General features: G+C 45.2%; 1 protein-coding gene across 4 annotated transcripts in view; it reads left to right on the forward strand.

Moving 5' to 3' along the window:
• The window catches only part of xrra1 (X-ray radiation resistance associated 1), a 59,489-nt gene that overhangs the window by 26,063 nt on the left and 16,997 nt on the right, over positions 1-16,429 (forward strand). For all 4 annotated transcript variants that reach the window (XM_080197734.1, XM_080197736.1, XM_080197737.1 and 1 more), the window contains 5 exons: positions 642-1,123; positions 2,799-2,863; positions 6,129-6,254; positions 6,773-6,863; positions 13,832-13,950. In XM_080197734.1, the coding sequence (XP_080053860.1) occupies positions 642-1,123; positions 2,799-2,863; positions 6,129-6,254; positions 6,773-6,863; positions 13,832-13,950 (883 nt within the window). The remainder of the gene's footprint in view (positions 1-641; positions 1,124-2,798; positions 2,864-6,128; positions 6,255-6,772; positions 6,864-13,831; positions 13,951-16,429) is intronic.

Consider the following 16,429-nt stretch of genomic DNA (forward strand, 5'->3'; position numbering starts at 1 on the left):
ACAGAAAGACTTTGTTGCATTCACCTCAAAGTTTCTGGTGAGCTGAGGACCGCCTTGTGGATGTTTGACAGCGACGTGATTTCTTGCTGGGGTGAAGTGAGATTGAAGGCCTGACAGGATTCCAGCAAGCAGCTGTTTTAATGAGCATTTATAAAATGCAAATATATTTCATTGCCATCTGCCAGCAGGAAGATTAACATGCCATTGGACAATTGCAATTTAATTTGACGCCAACAGGTTTCTGGCTCTTGCCAGGTTTTCCACACCTGCTGTGGACACGTGGCTGGACCAAAATGTACCCTTCGGGCCAAATGCCCACATTAGTATTGAGAGTGCTGCATTGCTCAATGTCCATTCTTTCAGCTGAGGCCCCACCCTCTGGTAAAAGATGCTGTGGCATCATTGGCTTTAAAGCAGAGCCGCGCTCCTTCAGTCCTTTTATTTCAAGGAAAACCAAATTACTATTTTTGCAACAACTAAGCATTGAATTATGTTCCCTTCTCTGGCTGGTATTGACTTGAACTCCTCACTTTTAGCTTCTCAGTAGAATCCTCATCTGACCCCTCCACAACCCCAACCTCACCCTCTAATACACCTGTAATAATGTACCTTACCATTGCCTTCTTTTTCATTGTAAACAGGTTATCGTACTTAAATCTCGACCAAAACAGCTTCATTGGCATCCCTTACCTGCAGCAGATGGAGTCCTCTCTTAAAGAGAAGCCTGAGTGTGATCGGCTGAGCCATTCGATCCTCAGCCAATTCAAACAGCCCATTCAATGTGCAAAAGGGGAGGAAATGGGGACTGATGGGTTTCAGTTTGACTTCAATGTTACAAACACAATGGGAGAAATAACTGAGGAGGAGAAGGTAGGGGAGAAGGTGGAAGAGATGGTGGATGAGAAGATGGATGAGAAGGTAGAGGAGAAGGTGGAAGAGATGGTGGATGAGAAGATGGATGAGAAGGCAGAGGAGAAGGTGGAAGAGATGGTGGATGAGAAGATGGATGAGAAGGTAGAGGAGAAGGTGGAAGAAATGACGGAGGGGACGGAAGAAACGATAGGGACGAGCACGAAAGAGGAGGAGGAAACAGAGGAGATGAAAATAGATGACTTTCTTGAAGGTGAGTTTAATTTTACAATTTGTTTTCCATCCCCTTCTTTACATTTACGGTGGCTGACTTGCTAGTGTGGTATTCAACTTTGAGGGGCAAGTTTACGTGCCCTGGCCCATAGTCTGTAGTCAGAGGATTGGGGGGATGGGGGGGGGGGGGGGTGGGGTCAGTAGTTAACCAGACAGAGGGTGACGTGTGTGACCTTACTATCTTCCCATCTTAATCCAGATTAAGTCTGTGGTGGGAAGGCCCATAGGTGGCCTTTCTTCACCACCATCACCGTGCCCCAGCACCAACTTAATTAAGAAGAGTAGGCCACTCAGCCCACTGAGCTTCCTCCAACATTTAACTAAATCATGGCTAAACTTCTACACAATACCATCTTCCTGCACTATCCCCGCATCCCTTGATGTCATTGGTATCTAGAAATCTATTTGACCTCTCTTTGACATGCTGGGAGAATGACAAACAAGTCTGTGAGGGTTTGTTGGCAATCTTCTGGGAGGGGACCCTCATTCTAAGGTACTCTGAGGGGCCTAGCATCAGAAAGTTGAATGCCTACTCAGAGCCACACACCTGCCTTTTTTGCTGGCCTCCTTCCCACACCACCTCCATCCTCTGCCCTATCCCCTCCTGTGGCCAAGGATCCAGTGGTAATGCCAGGATATGGTTGTATGCTGCTCTGGCATCAGTCACATCTGCGTGGTGACTCTATAGAGCAGCAAGCCTCTGACTGACTGACAGCAGGTGGGTCCTCTGCCTCTGGGTTCCCTGATTCCAGGCAAAGGTCTGTACTGGCCTGTCAAATTCGTCAGTGGAATAAGATGTGGCAGGCCTTCCTGAAAAGAGCTATGTGTCAGTTCCACAAAATTCTACATATGGTGTTCAAAATCTTTGTCTCATTTAAACACTACCTCTCTAATATCTACTAGCCCTGCACATCAGTCTCTGATCTCCACCTTCCATCTACCTGTGTTAAGTTCCTCCTAACACAGAAGAAAAAGTTTCCAGGCATTTTGTTACTCATTTGGGCATCGCTGGCCAACTAGCATTTGTTGTCCTTGAGAAGGTGGTGGTGAGCTGCCTTCTTGAATTGCTGCAGTCCAAGTGCTGTGGGTTGGCCCACAGTGCCATTTGGGAGGGAATTCCAGGATTTTGACCCAGCGGCTGAAGGAATGGCCATATATTTCCAAGTCAGGATGGTGAGTGGCTTCGAGGGGAACTTGCAGGTGGTGGCATTCCCATGTATCTGCTGCCCTTGCCCTTCTAGATGATAGAGATCGTGGGTTTGGAAGGTGCTGCCTAAGACCATAAGATGCAGGAGCAGAATTAGGCAATTTGATCATGGCTGATATGATTCTCATCCCCATTCTCCTGCCTTCTCCCCGTAACCCTTGATCCCTTTATTGATCAAGAACCTACCTATCTCTGTCTTAAAGACGCTCAATGATCTGATCTCCATGGCCCTAACCCTAACCCTAACCCTAACCCCCTCTCTGTACTAAAGAACCATCATAATAACCTCATTACACCATGGGTGCTTCAAAATACTTCAAAAAAGATGCTTAATTGGCTCTAAAATGCTTTTGGACAACCTGTGGTTGTGAACTGTGAGTCTTTTTTTAATGGTTAAAGTGTAACTGTGCATTCAAAAAGTACTTTCTGTTCTCTGCATTTCCATTAGGTACATACTCTCTGATGAGTTCATTGACAAGCACGGTTAATTTATCTGTGGACACCAGTTTGGAGGTAGGATATTCTGTACTGTGTCCTCATGACTTTGAAATGATTGTGGTCTGTCCATAATTTGCCATTTGCAGATGACCCGAAATAGTGAGGAGGAAAGCCTTAGATGACAGGACGATATAGACAGGCTGGTCAGATGGGTGGAACAGCGGCAAATGGAATTTAACCGTGAAAAGTGTGAGGTGATGCATTTTGGGAGGACTAACAAGACAAAGGAATATGCAATGTGTGGTAGGAAGCTAGGAAGTATAGAGGATCAGAGGGACCTGGGGGGACATGTCCACAGATCCCTGAAGACAGGTGGTTAAGAAGTCCTGTGGAATACTTGCCTTTATTAGCCATGGCATTGAATATAAGAGCGGGGCGGTTATGATGGAGCTGTATAAAACACTGGTTAGGCCACAGCCAGAGTACTGTGTGCAGTTCTGGTCAGCACACTATGGGAAGGTTGTGATTACACTGGAAAGGGTGCAGAGGTGATCCACCAGGATGTTTCCTGGGCTGGAGTGTTTCAGCTATGGAGAGAGGCTGGTTAGACTGGGGTTGTTTATCTTAGAGCAGAGGAGGCTGAGGGTGGACCCTGACTGAGGTTTACAAAATTATAAAATACATAGATGTACGGTAGATAGGAAGAAATGCTTCCTCTTAGTAGAGGCTCAATAACCAGGGAGCAAAGATTTATGGTAAGGGGCAGGAGGTTTAGAGAGGATTTGAGGAAAAGCTTTTTCACCCAGAGGGCGGTGAGAATTTGGGACTCACTGCCTGAAACAGTGGGAGAGGCAGGAACCCTCACAGCATTGAAGAAGCATTTAGATGAATACTTGAATCCCATTGAAACAATATGGAGCAAGTGCTGGAAAATAGGATTTGAATAGATAGGTGCTTGATGGCCAGCACAGACAGGGTGAGCCAAAGGGCATCTTTCTGTGATGTGTGGCTCTATGACTCTATCTTCGTAAATCTGTCTTGTGCAATCACATCCTTTCTATAATCCAATTACCCCCCAGAAAGGTAAGCAGTATTCTAGCTGTGGCCTAGTGTTTTATGCAGTTCTAGCATGTCCTCCCTGTTCTTAACCAATTAAGGAAAGTGTACAGTACAGTAAGTTCTGTGCTTACATTTCCAAAAATCACAGCTTTAACTGAGACAACCTTAAGTGATTCATGGGCTCCTCTATGAATTGATGTTAAGATTCTATGAAGTGATCTATATTTGTACTGTTAAATATTAGAAATAAGATATAGCTTTAAATGGATTTAATTTAGCATTTCTGTGCATGGAAGAGTAAACCTATAGTTAAATTTATGCTATGCAAAGATGTCTGTGTGGGGGGATTGGCTTGAGGTCAAACTATGCTCCTACTCTGCTTTGAGAGGGTTATTGCATGAAAAGTAACAAGTTGTGAGGAGTATAAAGTCGCTGCTTAGAAACCAGGGGTACCTTAGGGTAGGAAGGCTGTTTGAGTTTAGTTTTATCTGCATTTATTGCAACTGGCTTCAGAAAGCTAGAGGGTAAAATCTTTCTCTTGGCTTTGTTGGAAGAATAGCCATACCACAGAGAAATGGATTGGCAATAAATGCCCATGTCCCATGACTGACTAAAAAAAAGTGCAAGAAAGTTAAAGAGTGGCTAATTAAGGAAACTAGAGAAATTAAGAGAATTCTCTTAATTTATTGCAACTGGCTTCAGAAAGCTAGAGGGTAAAATCTTTCTCTTGGCTTTGTTGGAAGAATAGCCATACCACAGAGAAATGGATTGGCAATAAATGCCCATGTCCCATGACTGACTAAAAAAAAGTGCAAGAAAGTTAAAGAGTGGCTAATTAAGGAAACTAGAGAAATTAAGAGAATTTTCCAAGTCAAAAGTTAAAAGAACAAAGAAGAACTGCTTGGAAGTAGACTACTGCTTATGAAAGTCAAAGTCATAGCTGGGAAGAGAAGAGATGTTGGGGTTTGCTACAGACATGCCCCATATCTGAAGCAATCATGAAGTTTTGTGTCCATATTTCCAGTATTTGAAGCAATAGCATTCTGTTGGGGACTAAGTACCAGAGTTTGTATTAAAACATTTAAGACAAAGGAAACCTGAAGGGAGAGGTGGAAGATCTGGTGCTGGATCATTGTTATGAAGTCAGTTATAAAGTGGAAGCTTTATTTGACGCGCTTGTTGAAGATCCTGGATTGTTAAAAATGCAAGAAGTCGTTGGAAAACATTATTTGAAAGAAGATTTTAAAGCATGTCTTTTTGGGATTAGCATTTGGAAACCTTTATGTGACAGTAATCTGGGTGGAATGTGCAAGAAATCCATGGAAGATCAGTTGAGAGGCATTGGCCATTTATTTTCAGAGTGTGGTGTTATCTTTGAAAACTGTGTACATTTGCAAAGGTAAGAGAGGAGTAAAAGAGTATTGTATGATTATGCAGTTTATCGTATTTAATAAGTGTTTCTTCTTGTTGTTGAAACTAATTAGCAGTCCTGTGACTCTGACCCTCCACGTTTTGTTAAAAAAGTTTTTTTTTTGAGCTAAGGTTCCATTCTGGAATCTACTGACCCGGTAGTAACACCAACTGGGATTGTAACATTCCAAAATGTCCTGGATTATTGTATCATAAATGCTGTCTGAGTGTTTCTACTACAAAATTTGCATTTAAATAGTACCTTTAACACATTAAAATGTCCCAAAGTGCTTGACAGAAATGTCATCAAACAAAATTTGACACTGAGCCTTTTGCAATCTGTGTATTGGTGGATGAAAACCTCACCCAAATTGCTAAATTTTAATTAATGTCTGAAAGGGGGAGGGGTGGGTGAAGAAGTTTGGAAAGGAGATGCCAGAGCTTAGGGCTTGCTAATGGTGGAGTGATGAAAATCAGGGATTCAGTATTGGAAGAGCATACAGGTCTTGGAGGATTGTAGGAATGGAGGAAGTAGGGAAGGGCCAGGGCATGGAGGCATTGAAAAACAAGGATGAGATTCTGTAAGCAATAAAGACAGTAGCTTTATGAATTCATGAAGGAGTCACTGGTGTCTGAGTTTGCACCTATATCATTTATATTGTGTGTAAGAGATTATTTTTTATTATTTTATTCATCTGATCACTCCAGCACTGATCATGGAGAACAGATTTGACAACCTCTTTGCAGCCTTGATCCTTTCAGAGCTCCTATTAGGAGGGCAGAATTGAGTTTAACTAGTAATTGTTATGCTGATTTTAAGGAAATGTTTGAACTAAATGAAAAATGACTCTTAACTATTGCTCTGTTTCAGAAAGAAGGAACTTTGGAAGAATTGCTGGAGCTCTCCAAACCAAAACCAATGTGTTTTCTGAAACAGAAGAATGAGTTTCTGCCTCCGTTTTCAGAATTGAAACACCTCAGCCTTGCAAAAAATAAGGTAACTAGTTCCACCTCCATCACCTTCTTCTCCATCTCCCTTCATCCTTTTGCTTTCCCACACTTATCAGATTGTATATCTGTGGAATGGAATCAGGTCCATGTTACTGACCAAATAGTGCTGGGCACCAAACCAAGATATGCCCCACTTGCTTCTTCTTTCCAATGATCTCACATACCCCAGATAATGGAAAGATCATCACCTTGTGTCACAGTAGAGCACGTCTGACTTCAGAGCAGAAAGTAAAGCCATCGTTCCACATGACCAGAGACTGCTCTCCCTGTTGAAGAGTGGGAGAGCTGACTGGTGGTGATTTAGCCTGAGGATTACCACACCTCTGGCAAGGGACCAAGTTGAGAAGGAGGGCCTTCATGGATAACCTCAGCTGGTACGGGAATTGACACTGCACTGTTGGTGTCGCTCTGCATCACAAACTAGCATGATTCAAATAGAATCAGGCAAAAAAAAGCCACTTTTTACAAATGTTGGTTTCTTTGTTGATATATTTTCTGTTGCAGATATCGGATGATGAGGAATTGTTAGCCATTTGTCTCTTCCCAGCACTTGTCAAACTGACCATCTACAAAAATCCTGTCGCCTCCTATTCTGGTACTGCATCTTGTTACTTCAGCTATTTACCCTCCTGAATGAATGGGATCTCCACACAGATGCACAGCAAGTACCATGACAGAAATTTCAATCCTTACCCTACCGTCTATAGAGAATCGATATATTTCATAGAAATTACAGCGCTGTCAACCACACAACGACAACAGCAGGGTGGCACAGTGGTCAGCACTGCTGCCTCAAAGCGCCAAGGACCCAGATTCAATTCTAATCTTAGATCATTGTCTGTGTGGAGTCTGCATGTTCTTCCCGTGTCTGCATGGGTTTCCTCCAGGTGCCCCAATTTCCCCCCACAGTCCGAAAGACATGCTGGTTAGGTGCGTTGGCCATGCTAAATTTTCAGTCTACCTGAACAGGTGCCTGAGTGTGGTGACGACAGTAACTTCATTGCAGTGTTAATGTAAGCCTACTTGTGACATTAATAAATAAACTTAAAACTTAAATAATTTTCACATCATTAGAAAAGTTTTTAATCATGCCCTCTATATTTAAATTGAGGTTATTGATATAAATACACCATGAAAAGCGAGGGAACTGGTATTGAACCTGTGGAATCCCACTGAAAGCAGTCTTACAGTCACAAAATCACCCATCCACCATTACCTTTTGCTTCCCATTTCTGAGCCAATTTTGGATCCCTTGCCCTTGAATCCCACGTATTTTTATTTTCTCGTCCATGCTGGATATTTATGCTCCATATCAGTATTCTCCCACCGCTCTTCATCTCAACCACTCACCCTACCCTTCCTTTCCCCTTCACATGGTTATCCAGAGGCGCAGTGAATGTATCTTTCCTAAACCTCAACCGCTGCCTGTGATTCCACATTCTCAACGTGCTGTCAACCATACATCTAATTGTGCCATTAGAATTCTTATTCTGAAGAAAAGAGATCCATGCTGAATTTTCTATTGGATTAATTGTGACTACGTTACATTAATGGCCCTGGTTTTGGATTCATCTGCTCTATTAAATAATTGAGAATACTTTCAAAAGAAATTGATTGGCTGTGAAGCATTTTAGAACATACTGAGTGATGCCCCAGTGCAGAGAGTCCTGAGGGAGTGCCGCACTGTCAGAGGGTCAGTGCTGAGGGAGTGCCGCACTGTCAGAGGGTCAGTGCTGAGGGAGTGCCGCACTGTCAGAGGGTCAGTCCTGAGGGAGTGCTGCACTGTCAGAGGGTCAGTCCTGAGAGAGTGATGCACTGTCAGAGGATCAGTCCTGAGGGAGTGCCGCACTGTCAGAGGGTCAGTGCTGAGGGAGTGCCGCACTGTCAGAGGGTCAGTGCTGAGGGAGTGCCGCACTGTCAGAGGGTCAGTCCTGAGGGAGTGCCGCACTGTCAGAGGGTCAGTCCTGAGGGAGTGCCGCACTGTCAGAGGGTCAGTGCTGAGGGAGTGCGGCACTGTCAGAGGGTCAGTGCTGAGGGAGTGCCGCACTGTCAGAGGGTCAGTCCTGAGAGAGTGATGCACGGTCAGAGGGTCAGTACTGAGGGTGTGACGCATTGTCAGAGGGTCAGTGCTGAGGGAGTGCCGCACTGTCAGAGGGTCAGTGCTGAGGGAGTGCCGCACTGTCAGAGGGTCAGTGCTGAGGGAGTGCGGCACTGTCAGAGGGTCAGTGCTGAGGGAGTGCCGCACTGTCAGAGGGTCAGTCCTGAGAGAGTGATGCACGGTCAGAGGGTCAGTCCTGAGAGAGTGATGCACGGTCAGAGGGTCAGTACTGAGGGTGTGATGCATTGTTAGAGGGTCAGTGCTGAGGGAGTGCCGCACTGTCAGAGGGTCAGTCCTGAGAGAGTGATGCATTGTTAGAGGGTGGGTGCTGAGGGAGCGCCGCACTGTCACAGGGTCAGTCCTGAGGGAGTGCCGCACTGTCAGAGGGTCAGTGCTGAGGGAGTGCCGCACTGTCAGAGGGTCAGTGCTGAGGGAGTGTCGCACTGTCAGAGGGTCAGTGCTGAGGGAGCGCCGCACTGTCAGAGGGTCAGTGCTGAGGGAGTGCTGCACTGTCAGAGGGTCTGTACTGAGGGAGTGCTGCACTGTTTGAGGGTCTGTACTGAGGGAGTGCTGCATTGTCAGAGGGTCAGTACTAAAGGAGTGTTGCACTGTCAGAGGGTCAGTACTGAGTACTTTAACAAGTCCAGGAAGTACACTTCCAAGTAGCTATAAGAATCATAGAATCTACACTACATAATGAGGCCATTCAGCCCATCAAGTCTGCACCGGCCACAATCCTGCCCAGGCCCTATTTCCGTAAACCCCACACATTTACTCTCCTAATCCCTCTGGCGCTGAGGGAGAATTTAGCATGGCCAATCAATCTAACCTGCACATCTTTGGACTGTGGGAGGAAACCAAGGCACCTGATGGAAACCCACACAGACACAGGGAGAATGTGCATACTCCACACAGACAGTGAACCTGGGTCCTGGCGCTGTGAGGCAGCAGTGCTAACCACTGTGCTACCTTGTTTTTAAATAAATTCTCAGTTTTAATGCTTCCTTCCCCCTCTCTGCCATAAAATCCAGTGTTGCAAGTTTCTTAATTTCACACTTCTTCATAGAGTAGGAGAACAGTGAAAGGGTACAGGTCCTCACATGTTACCTGGCACTGGGTGAGGACAGAGGCTAACCACCCTCAACTGGCAAACATCTGGCGCATTGGATGGGGAAAGGCTGGAAAATGAAAGTAAATGAGCAAAAAAACTGCCCAAAGTAAGCTGGGTGTTTCTAAGCAGTAAGATAATAAAGTGCTGATTTGTATTTTGTTGCAGTATTAGTGTTTAACAGCACATGATAAACTTCCTTTATTGCAAGGGAGATTTGAGTACAAAAATTGGGAAGTCTTGTTCCAATTATCCAGGGCTTTGGTGAGACCATACCTAGAATACTGCATGCAGTTTTGGTCTTCATACTTACAGAAGGATGTGCTGCATTTGATGTGGCTTTGCAAAGGTTCACTAAATTAGTTCCTGGGATGAGAGGCTGAGAAAACTGGGCCTGTAACTGGAGTTTAGAAGAATGAGAGGTGATCTCATTGGAACATATAGCATTCTGAAAAGGCTTGACAGTAAACATTGACAGGTTGCTCCCCGTGGCTGGAGAATCTAAAAAACAGGGGCACAATCTCAAGAAGAGGAGACAATTATTTCAAACTGAGGTGAGGAGGAATTTCTTTGTGAATCTTTGAAATGCTCTTCCTGTGAGGCTTGTGGATGCTCCAACACTGACTATTTTCAAGGCTGGCAGAGACAGATTTTTGGGGTGGAATTTTACCACCCAGCCCACCACAGGATTCAGAGCAGGTGAGGGGCAGACCATGGTAAAGTTTGGTGACTTTAGGTGGGATTTTATGGTTTCAGGATGAGCAAGGCCGTAAAATCCCACCCTTGTTCTTAGGGAATTGGGCAAAAAGCTGTAAGACTTTGGTTTGGCCGCATTTGGAGTATTGTTTATAGTTCTGGTCACCACACTATTGGAAGGATGTGCATGCATTGGAAAGGGTGCAGAAGAGGTTTACCAGGATGTTGCCTGGTTTGGAGGATATGGACTATGAAAAAAGGATGAACAAACTTGGATTGTTTTCACTGGAGTGTTGGAGTATGAGGGGGGACCTGATAGAGGTTTACAAGATTATGACCGGCTTGGATAGAGTCTTTTTCTCAGGATCAAAGGGTCAATTACTCGGGGGCATAGATTGAAAATGAAAGGGGGAAAATTTAGAAGAGATGTATGGACCAAAAAGAGTGTGGCGAATGCCTGGAACATGCTGTCGGAGCAGGAAGTGGAAGCAGATTCATTAACAACATTCAGGAGGCATCTGGATAGAGGCAAGAAAATATTAGATTAGAGAGGCATCTGTGTCAGTACAGATTTGGTGGGCCGAAGGGCCTGTTCCTGTGTTGTTCTGTTCTTTGTTCTAAAAGCATCATCAGCAGGGATGAGGAGTTGAAATCAAAGAGGAGCCGTGATCATGTTGAATGGCAGAGCCGCTCAAGGGGCTGTGTGGTCTACTCCTATGTCCAGAGCTGTGTACTGTGTGCTGCGAACTGGACAGTACTTTGGTTGACAAGGAATTCTAAAGCAGGCGGAAGGCTGTGACATTCCTAAGCCACTCTTACCCACAAGGTCCCATGTAGGTCACCGGGGAAGGTTAGAGAACAAAGAGATTTCGGGGCACAGATTTTTAGCTCATTGAACGTGGAGTCACAGGTTAACAGAGTGGTGAAGAAGGCATTCGGCATGCTTTGTTTCATTGGTCAGAACATTGAATACAGATGGAACGTCTTGTTGAAGTTGTACAAGACATTGGTAAGGCTACACTTGGAATACTGTGTCGTAGTCACCCTATTATAGAAAGGATATTATTAAAGTAAAAGAAGTGCAGAAAAAATTTATTAGGATGATTTCGGGACTTAATGGTTTGAGTTATAAGGAGAGATTGGATAGACTAGACTTCTGGAGTTTAGAAGGCTGAGGGGTGATCTTATAGAGGTCTATAAAATAATGAGGGGCATAGATCAGCTGGATAGTCAATATCTTTTCCTAAAGGTATGGGAGTCTAAAACTAGAGGGCATAGATTTACGGTGAGAGAGGAGGTATACAGAAGTGTCCAAAGGGGCAATTTTTTTCACTCAGAGGTCTGTGTCTGGAACAAACTGCCAGAGGTAGTAGTAGAGGTGGGTACAATTTTATCTTTTAAAAAACATTTAGACAGTTACATGGGTAAAATGGGATAGTGGTAAAATGATCATGGGCCAAATACTGGCAATTAGGAACTAGCTTAAGGGTTAAAAAAAAGGGTGGCATAGACAAATTGGGCCAAAGGGCCTGTTTCCATGCTGTAAACCTCTATGACTCTATGTCAGAGCACAGGTCCGTATTAGTTAGCGTTTGTTTGCTGTGGCTTCACCTTATCCCTAGGAAAGGGACTAGAGAAGGAGAGAAATTAGCTCAGATTCCGGTACATGTAATTGGGTGTCAGCTGAGCACAGGACTGGCCTCAGCTGTGATGCCCCCGCATGAGGGGGCATCACAGTAGGAGTGGAGGGCCTGAATGAGATCATTGTTACTAGAGAGGCAGTGCTCGACAGACTAGAGGGACTGATGGTGGGGAAGTCCCCAGGACCGGATGGAATGCATCCCAGGGTTCTGAAGGAAATGGCGGAGGTGATAGTGGATGCCTTGGTGTTTATTTTCCAAACCTCGCTGGATTCTGGGGAAGTGCTGGAAGATTGGAAAATGGCTAATGTTACACCGCTGTTTAAAAAGGGTAGCAGGCAAAAGGCAGGGAATTATAGGCCGGTTGATTTAACGTCTGTTGTAGGAAAAATGCTTGAATCCGTCATCAAAGAAGAAATAGCGAGGCATCTTGAGAAGAATTGTTTAATAGAGCAGACGCAGCACGGATTCGTTAAGAGGAAGTCGTGTCTGACGAATGTATTGGAATTCTATGAGGATGTATCTAGTGTGGTGGATAGAGGGGAACAGGCGGATATGGTGTTTCTCGATTTCCAGAAGGCGTTTGATAAGGTGCCGCACAAAAGGTTGTTACAGAAGGTTAGGGGGCATGGAGTTGGGGGTAAGGTGTTAGCGTGGATCGGGGATTGGCTGTCAAATAGGAGGCAGAGAGTGGGTGTCAATGGGTGCTATTCGGATTGGCGGTTGGTGACTAGTGGAGTGCCCCAGGGATCGGTGCTGAGGCCTCAGCTATTTACATAAGAACATAAGAACATAAGAAATAGGAGCAGGAGTAGGCCAACTAGCCCTTACCATGTATATAGGTGATTTGGAGGAGGGAACCGAGTGTAAGGTGTCAAAATTTGCTGATGACACAAAGATAAGTGGAACAGCAAATTGTGCGGAGGGTGTGGAAAGTCTGCAGAGGGATCTAGATAGGCTGAGCGAGTGGGCGAGGACCTGGCAGATGGAATACAATGTTGGCAAGTGTGAGGTTATCCACTTTGGTAGGAATAATAGTAGGAAGGACTACTACTTACAGGGCGAAAAGCTGCAGCATGCTACGGTGCAGAGGGACCTGGGGGTCCTTGTGCATGAGTCGCAAAAACCCAGCCTACAGGTGCAGCAGGTGGTCAGGAAGGCAAATGGGATGCTGGCCTTCATAGCGAGGGGGATTGAATATAAAAGTAGAGAGGTCTTGCTGCAACTGTACAGGGCACTGGTGAGGCCGCAGCTGGAGTACTGTGTGCAGTTTTGGTCGCCGCACTTGCGCAAGGATATTTTGGCCTTGGAGGGAGTGCAGAGGAGGTTCACTAGGCTGATACCGGAGTTGAGGGGGTTGAGCTATGAAGAGAGGCTGAATAGACTGGGCTTGTACTCGTTAGAGTTTAGAAGGATGAGGGGAGATCTTATTGAGACGTATAAGATGATGAATGGGATGGATAGGATAGAGGTGAAGGGGTTCTTCCCGCTCAGAAAGGACAGCAGGACTACAGGGCACAGCCTCAAGATAAGGGGAGGGCGGTTTAGAACAGAGTTGAGGAGGAACTTCTTCACTCAAAGGGTGGTGAACCTCTGGAATTCTCTGCCCGTTGAAGTGGTGGAGGCTACCTCGCTAAATATATTTAAGATGCGGGTAGATAGGTTTTTGGTAGGCAAGGGAATTAAGGGTTATGGGGAGAAAGCGGAAAAGTGGAACTGAGCAACTTCAGATCAGCCATGATCTTATTGAATGGCGGGGCAGGCTCGAAGCGCTAGATGGCCTACTCCTGTTCCTATTTCTTATGTTCTTATGAGCAGCCTGCAGTTTAACTCTCCTTGGTCATTTTGATGGACAGAGGGGTTAGGGGCTGAGGGGAATTACACTATCTGATATTGTGTGTGAATAAAGGGATGTTTGCACTGATTGTCACGGGGTGGATGTGTATCTCTGGATGACTTGGCTTTGCAGAATCACTTCTCAATGACTATTCTTACCCTGCCCCCTTGGGTTTGTCACACAGGGAAGCACCTGCCGGTGCTCACCATGCTGGAGGACAGACTTGGGATCGAGGTGGTCAGAAAGAAACCTCGGCCTCCTGAGAAACCACAAGTTAGCAGTGTCTTCAATCACAAACGCAAGGTAACTATACACAGATCAGCCATTACTAACTTGTTGTCTGTGAGACTCCAGCTCTCTTGACCCCCCAGACACACACAGAGGGAGGCAGTGGCTCAGTGGTAATCCAGAATACTAGGGTAATCCTCTGGGAACTGTGTTCAAATCCCACCTCAGGAGACTGCAGAACCCTACAGTGCAGAAAGAGGCCCTTCGGCCCATTGAGTCTGAACCGACCACAGTCCCACCCAGGCCCTTCCCCCATATCCCTACACACTTACCCACTAATCCCTCTAACCTACACATCTCAGGACACTAAGGGGCAATTTTAGCACGGCCAATCAACCTAACCCGCACATCTTTGGACTGTGGGAGGAAACCGGAGCACCTGGAGGAAACCCATGCAGACATGAGGAGAATGTGCAAACTCCACACAGGCAGTGACCTGAGCCGGGAATCGAACCCAGGTCCCTGGAGCTATGACGCAGCAGTGCTAACCACTGTGCTACCATGCCACCCATGTTGAAAAAATATTGAATTCAATAAAGTCTAATGGTAACCATGAAACTATTGTCAGCTGTTGTAACCTAATGTCCTTTAGGGAAGGAAATCTGCCATCCTTACCCAGTCTGGCCTACATGTGACTCCAGATCCACAACAATGTCGTTGATTCTGAGGCGCCCTCTGAAATGGCTGAGTGAGATAATCAGTTTAAGGGGCAACTAGAGATGGGCAACAGATGCTAGCCCAGCCAGGGATGTCCACATCCCCTAAATAAATAAAAAACTGTAGGATCTGAGACATTTTAGAAGCTTAAAAGATTTTTAAAAGATAGAAAAAGTGAACAAAAAATACTGGGTAGAGCTGGGTTATTTGGGCAAGTTTAATATAGATGGCAAGAAAAGCTTTTGTAAGCAGCAATTGCATTTACATAGTGCCTTTAACTTTGCAGGAACATTATCAAACAAAATATGATGCTGAGCCTCATAAACAGACATAGAACATAGAACATTCCAGCGCAGTACAGGCCCTTTGGCCCTCGATGTTGCGCCGACCAGTGGAACCAATCTAATGACCCTCTAACCTAAACTATTCCAATGTTACCCATATGCCTATCCACTGACCATTTGAACGCCTTTAAAGTTGGCGAGTCCACAACTGCTGCAGGCAGGGCATTCCACGACCTTACTACCCTCTGAGTAAAGAACCTACCTCTGACATCCGTCCTATAATTACCACCCCTTAATTTAAAGCTATATCCCCTTGTGTTAGCCATCACCATCCGAGAAAAAAGGCTCTCACTGTCCATCCTATCCAATCCTCTGATCATCTTGTATGCCTCAATTAGGTCACCTCGTAACCTTCTTCTCTCTAATGAAAATAACCTCAAATCCCTCAGCCTTTCCTCATAAGACCTTCCCACCATACCAGGCAACATCCTGTTAAACCTCCTCTGCACCCTTTCCAATGCCTCCACATCTTTCTTATAATGCGGTGACCAGAACTGTACGCAATACTCCAAGTGCGGCTGCACCAGAGTTTTGTACAGTTGCAACATGACCTCACGGCTCCGAAATTCAATCCCTCTACCAATAAAAGCTAACACACCATACGCCTTCTTAACAACCTATCAACCTGGGTGCCAACTTTCAGGGAGCTATGCACATGTACACCGAGATCTCTCTGATCGTCGACACTACTAAGAGTCCTTCCATTAGCCCTATATTCTGTACTCCTGTTATTCTTACCAAAGTGAATCACCTCACACTTTTCTGTATTAAACTCCATCTGCCACCTCTCTGCCCAGCTCTGCAGCTTATCTGTGTCCCTCTGCAAACTGTAACATCCATCCTCACTGTCTACAACTCCTCCAACTTTGGTGTTGTCAGCAAATTTACTAATCCATCCTTCTACACCCTCATCTAGGTCATTTATAAAAATGACAAACAGCAGTGGCCCCAAAACAGATCCCTGAGGTACACCACTTGTAACTGAACTCCAGGTTGAATATTTCCCATCAACTACCACCCTCTGTCTTCTATCAGCTAGCCAATTCCTGATCCAAACTGCTAAATCGCCCTCAATCCCATGCATCTGCATTTTCTGCAATAGCCTACCATGGGGAACCTTATCAAACGCTTTACTAAAATCCATATACACCACGTCAACTGCCTTACCCTTATCCACCTCTTTGGTCACCTTTTCAAAAAACTCGATAAGGTTTGTGAGGCACAACCTACTCTTCACAAAACTGTGTTGACTTTCCCTAATCAATTTATTTCTCTCTAGATGATTATAAATCCTATCCCTTATAATTCTTTCCAAAACTTTGCCCACAACAGAAGTAAGGCTCACTGGTCTATAATTCCCAGGATGGTCTCTACTCCCCTTCTTGAACAAGGGGACAACATTTGCTATCCTCCAGTCTTCCAGCACTATACCTGTAGCCAATGACGACATGAAGATCAAAGCCAAAGGCTCTGCAATCTCCTCCCTAGCCTCC

The sequence above is a fragment of the Carcharhinus amblyrhynchos genome, chromosome 10 (genome assembly GCF_965287045.1).
Source record: "Carcharhinus amblyrhynchos chromosome 10, sCarAmb.v2.hapA, whole genome shotgun sequence".
Lineage (NCBI taxonomy): Eukaryota > Metazoa > Chordata > Chondrichthyes > Carcharhiniformes > Carcharhinidae > Carcharhinus > Carcharhinus amblyrhynchos.